This window comes from Schistocerca cancellata, chromosome 3, assembly GCF_023864275.1.
Source record: "Schistocerca cancellata isolate TAMUIC-IGC-003103 chromosome 3, iqSchCanc2.1, whole genome shotgun sequence".
NCBI classification, from domain to species: domain Eukaryota; kingdom Metazoa; phylum Arthropoda; class Insecta; order Orthoptera; family Acrididae; genus Schistocerca; species Schistocerca cancellata.
Genome location: NC_064628.1, coordinates 742739343 through 742759667, shown reverse-complemented (window position 1 = coordinate 742759667; position 20325 = coordinate 742739343). Strand labels below are relative to the sequence as shown.

The 20325-nt window shown below is 41.6% G+C and overlaps 1 protein-coding gene across 1 annotated transcript in view; it reads left to right on the top strand.

Moving 5' to 3' along the window:
- Positions 1-20325, top strand: part of LOC126175753 (phosphoacetylglucosamine mutase) — a 135136-nt gene that overhangs the window by 105886 nt on the left and 8925 nt on the right. The window contains exons 7-9 of the mRNA XM_049922718.1: positions 388-556; positions 2674-2786; positions 16697-16854. Coding sequence (XP_049778675.1) covers positions 388-556; positions 2674-2786; positions 16697-16854 — 440 coding nt within the window. The remainder of the gene's footprint in view (positions 1-387; positions 557-2673; positions 2787-16696; positions 16855-20325) is intronic.

Sequence of the window (20325 nt, the reverse complement as noted above, 5' to 3'; positions counted from 1 at the left end):
TAACTTTTCCTGTGGCCAGGAAGTAATAATTTTGCATCATATATTGTGTTTCCTCTTTTCAGTTAATTTGTCCTTTTCCTCCTTTTTTTATATGCTGCAGTCATGCTTTATTTATTTTGTTATAACCAGCATGAACTAAATAAATCTGAATATAGTCGATATATTTGATTGAGATCTCATCTGCGTGGTCTGGCTTCTGTCTACAATTTATGAGGCAAATGTACTTTGATGTTTAACCATTAAATTGTTTAAAAGCACAATGAGGGAACACTGTGCAACAAGAAAATGTATATATAGGCTTATAATGATATGTGATGTGCATGTTTTCATGACTGTGTTCCATAGTAGGTTATAAACAAGTGTGATTACTTACATTTGTTTCAACAGTGTGGAGCAGATTTTGTGAAGGTAGAGCAGCAACAACCAGAAGGTGTCCCAGAAGTCAGATTGGCTCGATGTGTTGCAGTAGATGGGGATGCGGATCGAATTGTCTATTTCTTTACTGATGACAATAATAAATTTCACCTGCTTGATGGTGACAGAATAGCAACATTGGGTAAGAAAAAGGTCTGCTTAAATTGAGTGTTAAAAACTTATGTGATGTTCCTAATAAAGAGTTAAGTGGATAGTAAAACCACCGTAATTAAAACACAACATGTTATAAAAAAAATTGACATCTTGTAACAGCGTTCAAGTCCAATGTCGGAAGCAGGATCATCAGTGAAGTACAACACTTCACAGTGCAAGCATGTTTATTACAAACATCAGTGTATGCCAGAACAGAACTGAACTCCTGGACAGTGTGTGCTGCTATTTATACAAACATCAAATATTCCAGAGTAGGCTATATCTTGACTTAACTTCCTGTGGGATTAAGGCACTCCTGTGAATTAGCAGTATGCCTTTCCTGTCTCAAAAGACACTGAATGACTATAATTTCCTTTGAAGATAAATCTGGTAGCATTTCACAGGTTACTGCGGTGAACTGATAAAGAGCTCATTTCACTGACTTTTGTTTAGGTGGATGTACACGTACGGAAGCAATGTTTCATAAACTATAGCAATGTTATTTAGGAAACAGCCACCTTTATCTGTTTATCATAGCTGGAACATGAGATCCAAAATGATTCTGTGGAACTTATGACCTTCAGAAAGAAATATGGACATTTAATGAACACAAAACTTGTCTGTCACTTACTACTCCAGAAAACTGTTCATCGAACATAATCAGAACTGACTAGTAATTTTGGGATTGTTGTTCACATATTTTCTTAACGTTTTTTGTGCATTTCTTGTGCTAGTTGATCAGTGTCCTTTTGTAGTCACTTTTACTGTGATATAACCACTACATAAAAAACATATCGTTTACATCACATGCTCAAACTAGTGACCACTGGCATTCGTAAACAGTGTCATTCTATGGATGATGGATGCCCTACATAGTCACCATTCGCATTACTGCATTTCATTTCGTGCTGGGGAAAACAGCACTGTGGCTGCCCAGCTCTGTCTCTCAGAACTTGGTGAATGTTTTTTCTCTCTCTCTGTTGTCTCCCCTCATCCTGCCTTCCACTGCAATTGAATCACAGTGCATACTTCACAGCAACAGGATTTGTCACAAAGGGACAGTGATCTTCCCTGTGACTGCTGTTATGTAGTGATCCAGACAACTTATTAATGCACACTATATACTATATGTTCTCTTTCCTGTGCAGTACGGAAACAGATGCTACTTTCCAAATTACTGTTGTATGTCAATTTATGGGTGAACCACTTTCATTCAACAGAACATTAACATATCTTTTCGCAGGACAAGACCTGCCTCCATTATATCCATCATATTATGTCTTGGCACCACCACCACCACCACCACCACCACCACCACTACCACTACCACCCACTTGACGTACACAGCTATATAAAAGCATCCTCCAGACAGTGTACAAACCAGAAACTAATTCCAATACACTGCTTGGCGAGAATTGATTTTTGTTTCTATTATTTCCAGCCCTCTCTAGCTGTGATATGGGGATGGTAGTGGAACATTGTTGTTTTCTTACAGTATAAGCTCTATGGGGTCAGTGTCGTAGTCTTATCCAGGGTTCCCTGCCATTTACAAGATGCTTGCTTTACAATGTGTATTTTTTCACATGTTTATATTGCAGTATTGTAGAAAAGACAACATGGCAAACGTAACTGTAATAGTAAAGTCATTGTCTGACTTAATGTAGTAATACAAAATTTTAATGTATGTAATGGAGGTGTTTTACTAGTGAAAGAGTCAGTCTTTGATGTGGTTGAGAATTTCTTACATAGAAATGGCACATTCCAATTTTGTCATTGCTATTGCCTTGAATTAAAAAATTTTGTGTCCTGTTGTTAGTCATGACAGAAAAAAAATGAACATAGAGCAGCTTTATGGGCTATTAAGAAAGATTATTCATGATGTCTGTAGATCATGTTTTCTTTTACAGAAAATAATTTTGAATGATTGGTGCATGTGCTGATTACATTCCTCTGATTTTTTGTTTTCTAGGCACAAAAACAGAATAACTTTCTTTTGACACTTTGTTGTTATTGTATAATAACTATTCAGTGAATAATTTATATCAGCTGTGCTTTGAATATTATATTTAAAGAACTACTAATTTAAGTTCTTTGGTTTTTTTCTAGTGGCTGGTTACTTAATGGATCTCGTTCGAGAAAGTGGTTTAAGCTTGCGATTAGGACTTGTGCAGACTGCTTATGCTAATGGAAATTCAACAAAATACATATCACAGACTCTGGTAATTTGTTTATTGTATTTGGCTAAAGTGCGCTGTAATTCTGTAAAACAAATAACTTTGTGAAATACTTTAATTATTCTGTTCTTTAGAATTAAGGAACAAAAAGAAAACCCAATAATAGTGTTTCAAATTTTTGGAAGAAAGCAAATTGACACATGCCATAATTAAAATGACTTGCAACTCTTGTCTCACCATAAACCTCAGTATACCAGTCACAGCAGCAGTTGTATATGGTGTTCTGGTAAGACTAACAGGCCTTTCACTTCAGAGTTACTTGCAATTCACATCGATTAATGTAAACTTTTGGAATGTGTAAGTTTGATGTTTATAAGAAAAGGAAGATTTGATTCTGAAATTTGTTGATTTCACAGAGAGACAGATTGGCTCGCTAGTATGTATCTATGAGTTACAAATCTTAAAGTTTAATAAACAAACATTCAAAGTTAAGGTGGTTAATACGTACAAGGTCTGTTCACACAATTCTGGAACTTCGTCCACAAAATTTTTCTACGGTTATCCTTTACTTACTGTGCATAGTTCCCTTCCAGAAACACTCCTGCACAATTGATACATCACTCCCAATGCCATTTTCACTTCCAGATGCAGTTTTATTGTGCCTCATGCTGGATTGTGCGAAGCGCTGTCTGCGAATTTTCTTTTATCTCGTGTATCATTGCAGATCTTCATCCTTTCAATGGGGGTTTCAACTTCGGAAATAAAAAAAAAAAGTTTGCAGAGGCAAGTTCTGGAGAATACAGAGGATGAGGCAGCAAACAGATTTCATTTTTTGTGCAGTAGTCACGTACCAACAGGGATGAACATGCAGGTGTATTATCGTGATGCAAGAGCCATCTCACCACATTTCAGGCTGTTTCTTTCTCACATTTTGTCGTAGGTATCGCAACACGTCCTGATAGTACCATCAATTAACGGTTTGTCCCTGTGGTACATGGATTCATGATGAAACAATCCTTCAAAGTCAAAGAAAACTATCAGCATAGCTTTGACATTTGACCTTACCTGACAAGTTTATTTTGGTTGTGGAGAACCTTTCCTGACCCATTGTGATGATTGAGCCTTGGTCTCAACATCATAACCGTAGACCCATGTCTCATCACCAGTTAGACTGCTCTTAAGCAGGGTGTATACGACCCGGGACAACCGGGAATTCCGGGAAAAACCCGGGAATTTTTTCATCCGGGAGAAAACTGGGAAAAACCTGGGAATTCCGGGAAAAACCCGGGAATTTTTCATTGTTTTAGCTTTCAGTTACATTTTTGTAGTTTTGACTGCAGAATTGATTCTCTAGCAAAGAATGTTATTGTATCCTGCTGCTGGAGAATGATACTGCAGCAATAAAATATAAACGAGAGGGAAAAAAATAACTGTAGTGGCAAGGAAATGTGCATTTTACGACAACAAAACACCGTGCACGCACAAGCGTCTACAGATAGCAAAAATATGTTAAAGGCCGTAGGGCGCAGACTGTAATTCTTCGTAACAATAAACTGCTTGCTATGAGCATGACGTCACAACTGTTCACATTAGGTTCGTTTGACCAGTTGCCAGCGGTCTGTTGCGCATGCGCATTTGACTCGCGTATAAGCAGTACCTTCTCTCGCTTCCCGCTTCTTGAAGTTTGGCTGTCAGCTGCATCGGTAGTAGCAGCAAGCAGCCAGATGTAAACGATAAAAATTTTTCCCTCGCGCCCTAGCTGCCAGATTCGCGCTTGCACAGAGTTGTCTGAGTTCTAGTGGGGAGGGGGTTAGTCTCCACGTGACCCGTGTTTACGTTAAGTGATTTCGTTGCTTCTCTTCGTGTACAGCTCCCACGTCAAATGAAAACAAAACGGATTTCTGTGGCCGGGAGCTATCAAGTGAATTAAAATGCATTCACATAATTACAGAGGGCAAAAATATATTATTAATTTCAGTTTCTGATTTTATTTTCTTTCCAAGTTAGTAGCAGTCAAGCATTAATCGCCTTGCAGAAGAATGAAGTTATTTTTGCAAGTTTGCTAAAGAAATTCCGCTGAGGCAATCATTTTATTTGAAACGAAGTGTTTCATTTAACAATTTTGGGTACTTCCAACTGTTCGGTGAATTTCAAGTGCACGTTATCATCTTCTGCCATGTATGGCATTATGCCATAATAAAGAACCAAACATGAGATCGTAGAGTACTGGTACTCCAAGAAAATTTACATCCCAAAAACCACACTGAAAAGCTTAATATCAGATGGGACCTACTTCATTGTGAATCTGGAAAAAACCAATGTGCACTTCAAGCCGAATTTTAGTATGATTCACGAAATTTTGATGCCTTTTGGAGTATCCTCTGATGCCCTGTTTCTTTTATGGTGTAGTGTAAGCTCTCTTAGTGCTTTATACACACGAACATGCGGGCTTCCTACACCACTGCAGTTGCACACGCACAATAATTCGTTTTTGGCACTCTCTGGCAGCTGGTAAATCGAACCTATAACTAACAGTATTGCGAACGGTGGTTAGAAAAGCATTACTTTCAAAGTAAATTTCTTTTTACGCAAGATGAATTATGTTACGTGTGTGAAAGTGGGATGGATATCTAAATCACAGAGCGTTCGAAACTGAACAGTTTGAGGACCAGCCACTTCAAGAATTTCGAGCTGGCACATTTGTGTGATGTATCTTAAAGTATATCACACCAAAAAAAGACCAATATTACACGTAAAAGCTTAGCTTTTCTTGTAGACATACGGTACAGTGTACATTGCTGTAAACCGTTAACTTTTCCTCTTGTGTGTTCCCGCTATGTAACCAGTAATCTTGCTAGTTGCTGACTATAACACGTGCCCTATGCTCTGAATAGCTGCTGTCATCGGCTGGCGAGATCTCGTGGCTTGAGATATGACTCGCTTACAAAAGGACATCACAACCTCGGTTGCAACGCTCCGGAAACTAACAAGCTGTGTTTGGTGCAATTCGAATTTATACTTTCGTAATACGAAAATATGCAGCGTATATGTTGCTGCAAATCAAAGGTCTTTCCAAAACTTCTCTGCTCCGGCTTTTCTTTTTTTTTCCGGGAAGTTCTACGCGATTATATAAAACGTTAACCATTCAAAGGATTGATAAGTTTTACAGTTCCGAGGGAACTTTTTCTGTGCTAAGTGACAGTAGGTCGCCCGGGAAAAAGCATATTTTTTAAACGGGATATCCGGGAGAAATCCGGGAATAATCCGGGAATTTTTTTTCCTTGTCCCTGTATACACCCTGTTAAGGAACATATCGTAATCATTAGCGTGATCCAAAAGATCTTCAGACTGTGAGGTGGAGGTCTTTCTGGTCTTGACCCATGAGCCATGGGATGAACTTGGCGGCAACACGATGCATTCCAAGATACTGTATCAGGATTTCATGACATGATGCAACTGACATGTTACATTCTTCTGCAATCTCTCAGACAGTGGTCTTTGATTTGCACACAGAATTTCATTAACGTTCCTGACATGAGCGTCTTCGGTAGACGTTGAAGGGTGTCCTGTATGAGGGTCATCTTTAACATCTGTCCAGTCATTTTTAAACTATGTGAACCATTCTTAACATAGAGTGCAGGTTAAGCATTCATCACCATAGGCTTCCTGCATCATTTGGTGTGTCTCTGTAAAGGCTTTCTTCTGTTTCACGCAAAATTTAATGCAGATGCATTGCTCCCATAACTTTGCTATCTCAAAATTCACAAACCGTGCAACACAATGTTCTACTCAACACAGCACTGAACAATAACTAACAATCCGTCAGGAGCGCGCCTGTCAGCGTCCTCCGCCGTGGACGCAGACAGAATGCTTACATCGAAAACTGAACGCGGCCGCCGAGGCACCATGTGCATGCCGCTGGTCCACCGCAGCCACCCGAGGTCTAGTGGAGTGGGGTGACCGGGCATATTAATAGCCTGCTCTCTGCAAATTTTGACACATTGCCAGATGTGTGGTATGACACTTCCCGAAATGTTGTGAAATATCAACGCTATCACCCAGCTGGAGTCCCGAGAAACCTTCATAAATAACTAACAGACTTACAACAATGAAACTTCCGACAATTTAAACACAGGTATTTGCAGGGATGCCAACTGCACTTTGCTTCACACACCATGGGTGCAAAATTACAAATGTTCCGGAATTTTTTGAACAGACCTCGTAAATGATCTCATTTACACTACTGAAGCATTACAATGTACCTTGTAACACATTAACTGAACTTCATCATCCTTATAAATTGCAAGTCACTTAGTGATCTGTCATTTCATAATGAAAGATTGCAAGGAACATCACCATGTAAAACATAAAATACCACAAATATAAAACATACATTCTGTTGTGCTGATGTCTTAGTGCATTCGTTCACTTAACACTACATTAGTGACTGAGCCAGTATGATATTTGCACAGCTAAGTCTATATACAGTTAATAAATGAAAAGCACCAGTTTGCTTTTGTTCTACAATATTACTTTTATTGTTAACCAGTTTTCGGCTTACAAGGCAATCTTCAGACATTAATTTCCCTATCATGCTTCATGTATATCCTCTTGCTATTCTTTTTCCCCTCCCTTTGGGAACATGTCTGGGGTGTTATTGGGAATGTTCCACACTGTCCATTGCTAACATAAGAATGATCTCACCACTGTTTCTCATTCCTATTTCCTTTCTTTCTTTACCTTCTTCTATCCTTCCTCTGCTTCGACGTTTGAGGTTCCTCTTTTTCTTATTCCTCCCTGTGCATTCGTGAAGGCCGGCCCACAAGTCTGACATGTAACAAGTAATTGGGTAACGTATAATTCCCAGCTCCGGGTCAACAGGTAGGGTTTGCACGTACCCCCTGGTACAGGCCAGGCCAAGGGAGGGTTGATTGCCTGAGCTGCCACCTTCCCATATTGCCAACTGGTCCTTTTGTCAGGTGTTCAGGAGGTGTGACCTGAGGTGTGAACAGTCAACTAAGGCGGGTGCGCCCCCTTGTGAAGGGGGCCGCCAGTTGGAAGGAGCGTGCTGTCGGAGACACTGGCAATCACGGGGGATTTTCTCGCAATGAGCCAATCATCTTCACAAACAATGTCTGTGAAATGTGAATGGAATGAGGCTAGTGATTCAAGGACGCTTCCATCTGCACTATGGTTCCTCATGGTTTCACGTACTGAAGACGGTCAATCCTTTGCAACAGTAAATCCGTTTATTATCAGAAAGGTGTTGATGCAACCCCTGTGAAATCCTGCTCTTGTTTACAGAATGGCTCGTTGCTTTTGGAGACCACTTCTGATTCTGAAGCACAACAACTGCTTCCTGCTTCACTACTCCATGGCTATCCTGTTTGTGTCGAGGCCCATAGAACTCTGATTTCTTCCCATGGTGTTATTTACACTAGGCTGCTATATGGACTGACTGAGGTCGAAACCAAATCATACCTCTCTGATCAGGGTGTCATTGCCGTCCATTGGGTGATGAAAAAGCTGGATTCCTCCTTAGTGTCCAACCCGCACTCTTTTCCTCACCTTTGGTAAAGTGTTCTCCCGTCCAAGATCAAAGCAGGCCATGAAATTATCACAGAGCGACCATACATTTTGACCTTGATGTGCTGCTACGAGTGTAATTAAACCACACTTGAATGTCTTTTCGATACCCGGCCAAATGTGTAACCTGTGGTAAGGATGTGCACGAGGGCGATTGTCCACCTCCTTCTCCCCGCTGTATCAACTACAGCAGTGGCCCTGGTGCCTCCTCTCGAGATTGTCCCCTGTATCTTGATAAGTGGGCTGTCCAGGAGATCCAGGTAAAAGAAAAGGTTCCTTACCTGGTCACTCGCAAGTTATCGGCTAGTCGCAAACTCTGTGTTCTACTGTCTGGCACGTATAGTACTGTTCTCGCTACATCTCACTCCATGAAGGACGTGGCCATGCAGACATGCGACTTCAAATTCAGCTCTGAGGTTGTGAAATTACCCAGTGTCAAGGTAGCCTCGCTGTTGTCTTGTCTGGCTGTGCAACAAGCCATCAAACTCTTGCCTTGAGGGGTGAAGTCACCAGCTACACAACCTGCAGGCCACAAAGGACAGGAGTAGTATTCCTGTGAAGACTTCCTACATCCCTCGAGCCAACAAACACTTGAGTCTTCCTCTGCTAACCAGAAAGGCTTGAAGAAGTCCAACAAAGGCAAACAGTCTTCTCCTTCGCCAACTCGAAGAACCTCTTTGACGATGTCCCCATGCAATACCTTCACTCAGCTGGCCTCCGTGTCACCGGTGCGCACCACCAATCATTTTTCTGCATTGGACTCTGCTGACCGACATCACAAGAAAGCTGATGCTTCTTGGACCGCATGGAGCAGGATCTTTCTGCCTTTGTACACTGTAGCAGCGAGTCTTCGCAGGCTGACACTCGGCAGTCGCCGAGGTGACACACCTTCATTTTTTCTTCATCATGACCCTCTTCCAGTGGAACGTTCATGGCCTTCAATCCAGCAAAGAGGATTTACGGCTGCTTTTAGAATTGCAGTGTCCCCTTTGACTCTGCCTTCAGGAAACAAAATTGTGTCCTCACAACTGCTTTGAGCTTTCACATTTCTTCCTTGTCCATTTAGACCTTCCCAGTGAGGTCAGCATACCATCTCATCGGGGAGCCATGCTGCTCATACAGGATGACGTTCATAGTCAACACATCTCCCTGACTACCAGTCTTCAAGCTGTTGCAGTTCACATTTTTCTTCCTTACCTGAAGTTTTTGTTTTGTACCGTTTATATTCCTCTGTCATTCGATGTCACCAGGGCAGACTTTCTCCAGCTTAATGGGCAGATCCTCACCCATTTCTGCTGCTCAGTGACTTCAGTGTGCAGCACCTTCTTTGGGGTTCTTCCAGAACCTGTCACAGAGGTGCCCTCTTGGCCGACCTTAATCAACTTAACCTCTTCTGCCTTAACACAGGAGCACCTACATTCCTTTCTGACTCCTCATACACTTATTCCCATTTGTACCCATCCTTCTGCACTGCTCAGCTTGCCCATTGTCTTGAGTAGTCCGTTCTTTTTGACACATACTCTAGTGATCATTTCCCATGTGCTATCTGTTTGCTGACTCCTATCCCACCTGCGTGCACACCCAAATGGCAGCTTACTAATGCTGACTGGTGGCTTTATTCGTCCCTGACGACCCTTGAATAACAATATTTCCCCAGTTGTGATGATGACCAGGTGCAATATCTTAACAAATGTTATCCTTACCGCTGCAGAATGTTCCATTCCTCGCACTTCCTCTTTACCATGATGTGTCCCAGTCCCTTGGTGGGCTGAGGCATGCCATGATGTAATTTGTGCGTGGAGATGTGCTTTCCACGTTTTTAACTGTCATCCTACGATGGCAAACTATATTCATTATAAACAGATGTATGCACAGTGTTGTCGCGTACTTCGTGATAGCAAAAAAGCTAGCTGGATTTCATTCACTAGTTCTTTTAACAGTCTACCCCTCCTCTAATGTGTGGGCCAACCTCCAACGGCTCGCTGGAACCAAGATCCATTTCTGGCTTGACAGTAGCAGACGATGTCATCATGGACACTATTACTATCTCCAACACCTTGGGCCACCATTTTGCGGAAATTTTGAGCTCTTCCCACTATCACCCTGCCTTCCTCCATTGGAAACGAGCAGAGGAGGCTCGGGCAAACCCTCCTCTTCTCAGAGACGTGTGTGCTACAATGCTTCCTTTACTATGACGGAGCTAGATCATGCTCTCAGTTCACCTCGATCCTCCGCCCCAGAGCCAGATGCTGTTCACACTGAGATATTGCAGTGCCTTTCTCTTGCTGGTAAGTACTTTCTGCTTAATACATACAACCACCTCTGGGCAGAGGGCATGTTTCCCAGATGCTGGCGTGAAGCCACTGTCATACCCATACTCAAGCCCGTTAAGGACAAACACCTTCCTTCTAGCTACCGTCCCATCTCTTTCACCAGCTGTGTTTGCAAGGTTATGGAGCGTATGATTCATCGATGGCTGGTATGATGTCTTGAGTCTTGCAATTTTCTAATCACTGCACAGTGTGGATTTTGAGTGTGCCATCTTGCAGTTGAGCATCTTGTCACTTTGTCCACCCATGTCACGAATGGTTTTCTGCAGATATCTCAGACTGTGGCCACGTTTTTCAATTTGGAGAAGGCCTACAACACCTGCTGGAGAACTGATATCCTCTATACTCTTTACATGTGGGGCCTCCGTGGCTGCCTGCCCAGTTTCCTTGAAGAATTTTTAAAAGACTTGAGTTTTCAAGGTGCATGTGAGTTCTGCCTCGACGGACACCTTTATGCAGGAAAATGCTGTGCCTCCAGGTTCCGTTCAGTGTGTCATCCTCTTTGCTATCGCCATTAACCCTGTAATGGTCTGTCTCCTGCTGGGCATCTCCGGCTCCCTTTTTGTTGACGATTTTGGCATCTATTGCCGTTCTCCATGGACCTGTCTCATTGACTGGCATCTTCAGCAATGTCTCAATTATCTTTACTCATGGAGCATCGACAATTGCTTTCATTTTTTCACTGACAAAACCATTTGTATGATTTTTGGCAGCACAGATGTTTTCTCCTAACATCTTTACATCTTGGGTCTGTCACCCTTCCATTCATTGAAACTATGAAATTCTTGGAGCTCATGCTCGATAGGAAACACTCTTGGTCCTCCCATGTGTCTTACCTGGCAGCCCACTGTACACAGCTCCTCGATGTCCTACGTGTCCTCAATGGTACTTCCTAGGGTGCAAGTCAAACCACCCTCCTCTGTTTGTACCAGTCCCTTGTTCACTCAAAACTAGACTATGGGTGCTTTTCATGTGTGTCTGCACATCTGTCCCTCTTTTGCCATCTCAACACTATCCACCATTGTGGCATTCGTTTGGCCATGGCGCTTTTTACGCTAGCCCAGTTGAGAGTCTGTATGCTGAAGCTGCTGAACTATCAGTCCTACCGATGTGACTTTCTCCTCAGCAGGTATGCATGCCGTTTGTCTGCCAAGCATGTCCACCCATCCTATACCTCCTTCTTCAGTGACTCCTTTGATCGCCAGAATGGGGCGCGTCCCTCTTCTCTGTTACTTCCTGGGGTCTGCTTTTGGCTCTCGCTCCGGCAGCTCAACTTCACACTACCTGCTACTTTCCCGGTGGTGTGAACCCTTTACCATGTTTCATGCAGCGGCCTGTGTTCACCTTGGCCTTCATTCACTTCGTAATGACAGTACTCCAGCCTCGCTCTATCATCTCCAATTTCACGACCTTCGCATGGATCTTTATGATAATACCTTTGTGTACACTGATGGCTCTTGAACTGACCATGGTGTCAGATGTGCCTTCGTGATTGGCACCAATGTTTTTCGGTGTTGGCTTCTGGCACACTGCTCAGTATTTACAGCAAAGCTCTTCGCCCTATATCAGGCCACGGAGTACATCTGTCGACATAGGCTTTTCAATTGTGTCCCCTGCTCAGACTCTCTCTGTGCTCTTCAAAGTCTCTGTGCACTGTACACCACCCATCCCTTAGTGCAAGAGGTCCAGGAAAACTGTCTTTTGCTCACTCTTGCTGCCAGAAAACGAGGGTGCTGACAGTGCTGCCAAGACTGCAGTCCTCATACCTCATCCCACTAGTTCCTATATTCCCTCCAATGATATCTGTGTTGCCATCTGTCAGGAGGGGGTGCGACTTTGGCATTGCCATTGGTCCTCCCTTCATGGGAATAAGCTCCAAATTATTAAGCTTCTCCCAGCGGCTTGGACGACCTCCACTTGTCCCTCCTGATGGGAGGAGTTCATTTTAACTAGGTTGCATATTGGACACTGCCTTTTTAGCCATCGCCATTTGTTAAGTGGTGCTCCCCCACCACTTTGTGCACATTGTGCCCAGGTTTTAACTGTCCGCCATTTCCTGAGGGAATGCTCATTTTTTAACCGTTTGCATTCCCACTTGGGTTTGCTGTCGGATTTATCAGCCGTTTTAACGAACAATGTTGGCTGTCAACCACGTTGTACTTTTTATCCGGTCGTAGCAATATGGTGAAGGCCATTTAATTTTTAGTTCTGGACCTCCATTTCTCTATGGCGTATTTTGTAGACCTTTCTCCACATCCCTGTTTTTAGCTGTGTTCTCTTACATCGATTGAGACTGACATGTAGTCGTTTTTTAACTCCTGTCTGTCTTCGTGTTCTATAGTTTTGACTTGGACGCTTATGACTCCAGTTGTTTTTGTACCCTAAAACAAAACAATCCAATCCATTGCTGTACTCGACAGTAGATTTGTACTCGCATGACTCTCAAACTACATGTGCCACAATACAAATTCTTTCTTCATTCCAATCTCATGAAATTACTTTCACCAGAATTAGGTAACATTTTTAAAATTACAATTTTACAATAAATTACATTTTTAAAATATACAGTGTCATTTTTTTTAAATGTAAATTCATGATAAAAATATAGTTCAGATTATTTATTTACACAACAAAGACTGACAGGGGGCTTACACAAGAAGGAATGATGGTCGCATGGGCTAATATATCAACAAAAATAACCAATTATCGTAAATATAATGTAATTGAATGGATAAAAGATCTACTCAAAAAGTGGCAGTAGGACAATACACCTATAAAGATGTAAACATTTGCAAGCTTTCAGAGAGTGTGGCTCCTTCTTCTGGCAGAAGGATTGAAGGAGAAGGAAGAGGGGTGAAGGAAAAGGACTTGTGAGATGTATGAAACGAGGCAAGTTCAGAAAAGTTGTCCAGAACTACAGGTCAGGTAATACTAGACTGGCTGAGAAGGAAATACTGGTTGTTAGGGACTGCATCAGATGAGATTTGAAAACTGAGAACTTAAAGGTGGAAAATAGGGTATTATGCAATTTAGAGATTACTGAAAAAAATATTGTGCACAAGTTAATAAAAACTAAGTACATTGTATGTGGTATAGGTGGTGCAGGGTACATAAGACAGCTCAGAAAATAAAAAACATAGAAAACTAAAAGGAGTAAATAAAAGAAGTCACTGAGAAGAAATGCTGAGACCAGACAGGTTAACACAAATTAAGGCCAGGTGGGTGGGGAAGGACATACGCCAGCACATGCCAGTTCCCACCTGCGGAATTCTGAGAAACTGGTGTCGAGGGGAAGAATCCCTGTGACCAGTGCTGTGCAACAGGCACCTTTGTCATGACTGTCATGTTGTAGAGCATGCTGTGCCACAGGATACTGTCTGTTGCCCTCTGTCTATACCCATTCATCCTAACTGGTAACTTGGTGGTAGTCATGCCAGTGTAAAAAGGGATGAAACAGAGTTTACGTAGCAGGTGATACATTGCACGTGCCATTTCACAGTTGGCTCCCCCTTTGGTAGTATGTTTTACCATTTACTTGACAGAAGGAGCCTAGGGTCTGACAAGGATATTTTGGAGATTGGGAGGGCAACAAAAAGCTATTCTAGGAGTGGGCAAAGTGTTGGATGGAATGGAGCTCATTTCAGTGCATGTTTTTAGGAAGTCATAGCTTTGAGGAAGTACCTTTTTTTTTTAAAGAGGATCATCAGTACCAGGATTGGGCATGATGACCTGTGATATCTCCTATTGAACTAGGCTGTTGAGGTAATTATGTGCAGTGAAGGATGAGGTGAGAATGATAATGCAGTGCTGTAAAGTGTCTGCATCTGCAAGGCCACCATGTCCAATCTTGGTACTCTTTTGATCCCTCAAAAAAAAAAAAAAAAAAAAAAAAAAAAAAAAAAAAAAAAAAACTAGTTTGGAGTACAACCCTTGTCAATAAATATTGTTCTGGTCTTAAATGTATTAATTAGCTGTTTCGACAAGGCAATGACTTCCTAAAATCCTGACCTGAAATGATAATTGTGTCTGCAATTTTGTTCACCACACCTGGACTCAGACCCTATGCTCCTTCTACACCCATTTTCGTACCCTGTGGCTCCTACCCCTGTGACTGTCTGCACTGTAAGACTTGTTGCAGAGCATGCTCTACAACATGACAGTTAAGACTTTGGTGCATCTTTCAACACAGTTATCATGTGGATTCTTCCCCTAGACACCAGTTTTTCTCAGCACTCCGCAAGTGGGAACTGGCATTACATTATGCCCTTGATTGTCACCACCCACGTGGCCCGGTCTTAATTTATGTTAACTTGTTTGGTCTCAGTGTTTCTTCTCTGTAACTATTCCTTCACTTACTCTCTTTTAGTTTTCTACATGTTTTATTTTCTGACCTGTCTATCTCTCCCCCCCCCCCCCCCCCCCCCCCCCTCTACCACATACAATGCACTTAGCTTTCCACTCTTATTAATTTGTGGACTATGTGTTTTTTTCAGTGATCTCTATATTGCATATTGTTCTATTTTCTACCTATAAGCTCTCAGATTTTCAAATCTCGTATTATGCAGTTACAAACAATCAGTCTTTCCTTCTGATCCAGTCCGGTAAGTCGCACCTGATCTGGGGTTCTGGGCAACTTTTCTGAACTCTTCCCATTTCCTAAACTTCACAAATCCTTCTCCTTCAACCCTTTTTCCAAAATAACGGGTCACTGCCTCTGAAAGCTTGCAAATTTCCTTACCTTTATATGTGTGTTCTCCTAGTGCCACTTGATGAGTAGATTTTTTATCTATCCATTTACGAAATATTCTCAAAAATTGAATATATTCATTGATACATTATGGTATACATCCCATTTTATCTTACTTCTCTCAACTCCACCTCACCCCCTTTTAGGATCCATTGTTGAGCATATTTTAGTCTCAAATGGAAAGGTCATAATAACAGTTGGGTACCTAAGCTTCATTGTGTATTTAACCAAGTTTTGTTTCGCCAGTCCGTTACTTCCAGGGGTCTTTAAACTGTGTCCAAACAACTCGACAGTTCATGTGTAGTAATAAGGCCATAGACAATCCTACTCGTGGCCTGCCAGGATACCGAAAGAATTGGTGTGATGTGGGGACAGTGGTGTTCCACAGCAGAGCTGTGTTTGCAGTTAGTGTCTGCCCAGACCTAAGTGCTTCTGAAGCCAAGAGCCTAGGACCAACACAACCAGTTTACTTGCTGATAATGTGCCATCGGACACCTCAAGTAAACCGTCTGTGTGTCACCCATTATATATTTAGTCGAGAGGGTAACAGACTTTTGAGTCACCTTGCTGTCTGTAATGCAGATGGGTTGCTGAGCAGCCCACTCGTTTTTGTTCCTCATCAAGCAATCCGTAAAAATCCTCATTGTGATGTAATTAAGGCCTCTCCCCTTTTCCACAATGCCCTTCCCTCCCTCTTTGTTCCTAACAACCCTCTCTTCTTGGTAGATTCACTTCCTGCAGTATTTACTTACACAAAACAAAGGAAGAACACATGAAAAGTTGTTTTGCACCATGTGCTGTGATTGTCATTAATTTCTTAATTTATGGTGGGCTGTGCCTAAGTCTCACAGTGGTTCCTTCAATAAATCCATAACCAATTCCTTCACCCAATCTTTCCTCACTGAGTTTGTGTTCTTTGTTCATGTGTGGTCAACTTGTTATTAAACTCTAGCAATCCTTGTTTCTCACCTTTCATGTCCATCGTAACATGGCTCAGAATTGGTGTGCATTTTGCCATAATCTTTGCAGTGTTATACCTCTGATACAGGGTAATTCCATGTGGCACTATTCACATCAGGATGCACACTGTTAAGAGCATTACTCTTACAATCTATCTGTATCAAGAGACTTTTTGTAATTAACAAATATGACTGAGGTCAATTAACATAAGGAAGGCATTTCATGTAGAGATACGAAAGTTATTGTTATACAGTATAATACACCTAGTGCCACTGCAGACAGCACTGTATTCCACGACATTAAAATATTGTAAATTAAATATTTCCTTTCAGCATGTCCCAGTAGTATGTGTACCAACTGGTGTCAAACATCTGCATCACAAGGCACAAGAATTTGATATTGGTGTATATTTTGAAGCCAATGGCCATGGAACTGTGTTGTTTGGACAGAAAGCTGATGAGCTTATAATAAAGTCTGCTGCAGATTCTAGGTAATATATTTTGTTATATTCTGAAACAAAAATCACAGTAGTCCAAATTACTGGATGTTAACAACTCACCTCACTTAATACTGGCTCTTGAAACTATAAAAGTAAGCTTTCATGGGATAGTTGGTATTTATCTCCAAGCTCTGCCAGTTCAGGGTTTTTTTTTCATATTTATGACAGTCTCTCTCAGGTTAAGTAAATGTGTGGCTATTCATACTGCCCTTCTTTGTATACATTCAGTATCCTTTGTTGGCCCTATTTTACAATAAGTTGTATGAGTGTTTTGTAATTGATCTCCTTTCTAAACTGATTGCGTTTTCCCATCATCCTGCCAGTGACACGAATTCCCCCATTTGCTTTATGCCTCTGTGATCATTCCGTTTCATTCTTGGACAAAAATGATACACCCAGATATTTGTATGAGTTGGCTGTCCCCAATTATGACTCATTATGTCGTAATTGAAGATATTTAGTGAACTGCAAGATTTTATATGTAATATGTTCTTTGTGTAACCTTTAAGCTTCCAGGGATTACAACAGGACAATGCAGTGAAGTTAGAACTGATCTTGCATTGTAATTACAGTACAATCTTGCAAATAATTTACTACATTTAAGTACAGTTGTATTATTTTTAATAGAATGATTATAATTGTTATGGGAGGTCCGGCTCTGTCTGTGGAGTGGCTTTAACAGAAAGCTGTGGGACGTGTTCTGCAGTATTGCTGCATGCACAGAGACAGGAATGCTTACTCAACAGGAACATTGTTTATTACTTGACTCCTTCCATACAGTACTTCGACAGTAGTGGCCTATGTGCCAATTGTGACATCCCCAGCAGTATGCTGAGACAGTAGCAGCTAGTAGAGTACTGCTGGCACTCTGCGATGCTGGCAAGAAGTGTGCAAGCACGATGTCAAACCTGGGACACTCTGAGACTGGCTGGAGTGTCAAGCAGTGGCACCCCCTCTGTAGGCTTGCTTTGGCAGACCAAGTTTTGTAGCAAAGAACATCAGGGCTAGCTGATGACTTGTAGATCAGCAGCTTTGGTTAGTCAGTTATGCTGTTTGGTGTGGCTGGAGTAACTTAGCCATACATTTCACCAATGACTGGTGCAGAGGCTGTGCCAGTTGAATGCACGACACTGAAGGAATGATGTTACCAGCAGAGCTCCCTCCATCTGGGTATTTTAAGAAAGGAGGTGGGCTCCTGTCACATACTCGACAGTGGAAATGCCACACTGTGCTGTACTGTGTAGCAACACAGCCAGCCGATGACACAGAATGCTACATTGCAGGATACTGCACTTGCAATGTTGGGGCTCCTTGCTACATGTAGTGTGTGCAATAGCAAGTTCAGGATATTAATATAGTTCTTTGGTTCATGTGTGGTTTTTCCATCTGAATAATTGTTGAAAAGTTAATTGTTACATACAGCTGTATTAATTAATTACACTACTAGTTTGTCATAACCAAATCATCTTCAACTGTGTTGCGACATCATAATCAGATATGTGACAACCCATAACCAAAATCTCCATTCAATTATAAATCAGGAACAAATACAGCATATAGTAAATCTGTCACAATGCACATGACAATAATGATACAGCATTTGATCTTCAGTTGTGAATACACAATAATGTCCCATTCTACATGTCATTACATTTGATAACCAACAATGTGATACTTATTTTATTATGATCTTAGATCAGTGCCTTGAACAAAAGTGATCAGGATTGAACAAAACAGGATTGAACAAAACAGCTTTCCTCCTCATGAGTAGTAGATCAAGAATGCTCTTAGATAACTTATGTTTTACAGTCACTGAAGTTTGGTCTTAACTCTTAAATTTGTTACACTGCGGTATGATTCTAGCCATAATTGTCATTTATCCACACTCATATAATTGTGTGTACCATGCACTTAACTCGTGCAGATGTTTTCGATGTACACTGCAATCAAGTCATGATTGTGTATAGTGTTCCTAGAAAATAAGTATGCTGGAGACTGCTACTCTTGACCTAAATAAAAATCCCGTGCAACTCCCAATTATGTTCTTACTGGTGAAATCACTGAATGATGACTGGATATGGAAAATAGTACAACATCTGGTACACAATTAAGTACAGAAAAAGTAAAGTTTACAACCTTTGACCTTTCAGAACTGTCACTAACTCTAAGAATTAAAACAAAGGAGAGTACTCCAGAATGAGATTTTCACTCTGCAGCGGAGTGTGCGCTGATATGAAACTTCCTGGCAGATTAAAACTGTGTGCTGGACTGAGACTCGAACTCGGGACCTTTGCCTTTCGCGGCCAAGAGCTCTGCCAACTGAGCTACCCAAGCACGACTCACGCCCCGATCTCACAGCTTTACTTCTGCCAGTACCTCGTCTCCTACCTTCCAAACTTTACAGAAGCTCTCCTGCGAACCTTGCAGAACTCAGTTGGCAGAGCACTTGCCCGCGGAAGGCAAAGGTCCCGAGTTCAAGTCCCGGTCCGGCACACAGTTTTAATCTGCCAGGAAGTTTCATATCAGCGCACACTCTGCTGCAGAGTGGAAATCTCATTCTGGAAACATCCCCCCAGGGTGTGGCTAAGCCATGTCTCCGCAATATCCTTTCTTTCAGGAGTGCTAGTTCTGCAAGGCTCGCAGGAGAGCTTCTGTAAAGTTTGGAACGTAGGAGCCGAGGTACTGGCAGAAGTAAAGCTGTGAGGTCAGGGCGTGAGTCGTGCTTGGGTAGCTCAGTTGGCAGAGCACTTGCCCGCGAAAGGCAAGGGTCCCAAGTTCGAGTCTCGGTCCGGCACACAGTTTTAATCTGCCAGGAAGTTTCAAAGGAGAGTACTGTTTAGATTAGAATTTTACTTTCCAATCTGTTATTGGTTACTGTAAGTAGCAGCTAGCATAACACACTGAGAGAATCTCCAGCTGTCAGGTACCTTGGCATTACATGCAGCTTAACCCATTAGCACCGGAATTAATTTTTTCGTGATTAAAAAAAAAAATTTCGTTAGTATGTCTGTAAAAGGCATAAATGACACAACAGAGTTGTTTCAACGAAAGTCATTACCGCCATTAGCGAGATATTTGATGTTGCCATATGGCAACGCTAGGCGCCTTCACTACCTAAATTTATATGGATTAAAACTTCAACTAAAATAAGTAGGTTATTGAAATTTCTTATTACATATACAAGTTTTGTGCAAATTTATTATTCAGTTTTCATCACACGATTGATACTTTATAACACAGTACAATTAATAATCAAAAATCAAACCTTGAACTCAGCATTATTTTACGTGAAAACAGTCGATACACAATCCCACATTACACTTTGAACACATTGTTCTCACAATAGATTTACAGTCCTTGTGTGCACACCTTTTCTTCTTCTTTCCTTCTGTGTGCTGGACGAGGTGGTCAGTCTTATCAAACCTAATTGAATCTGATATGTGGCTGTCGGAACATGCCCTT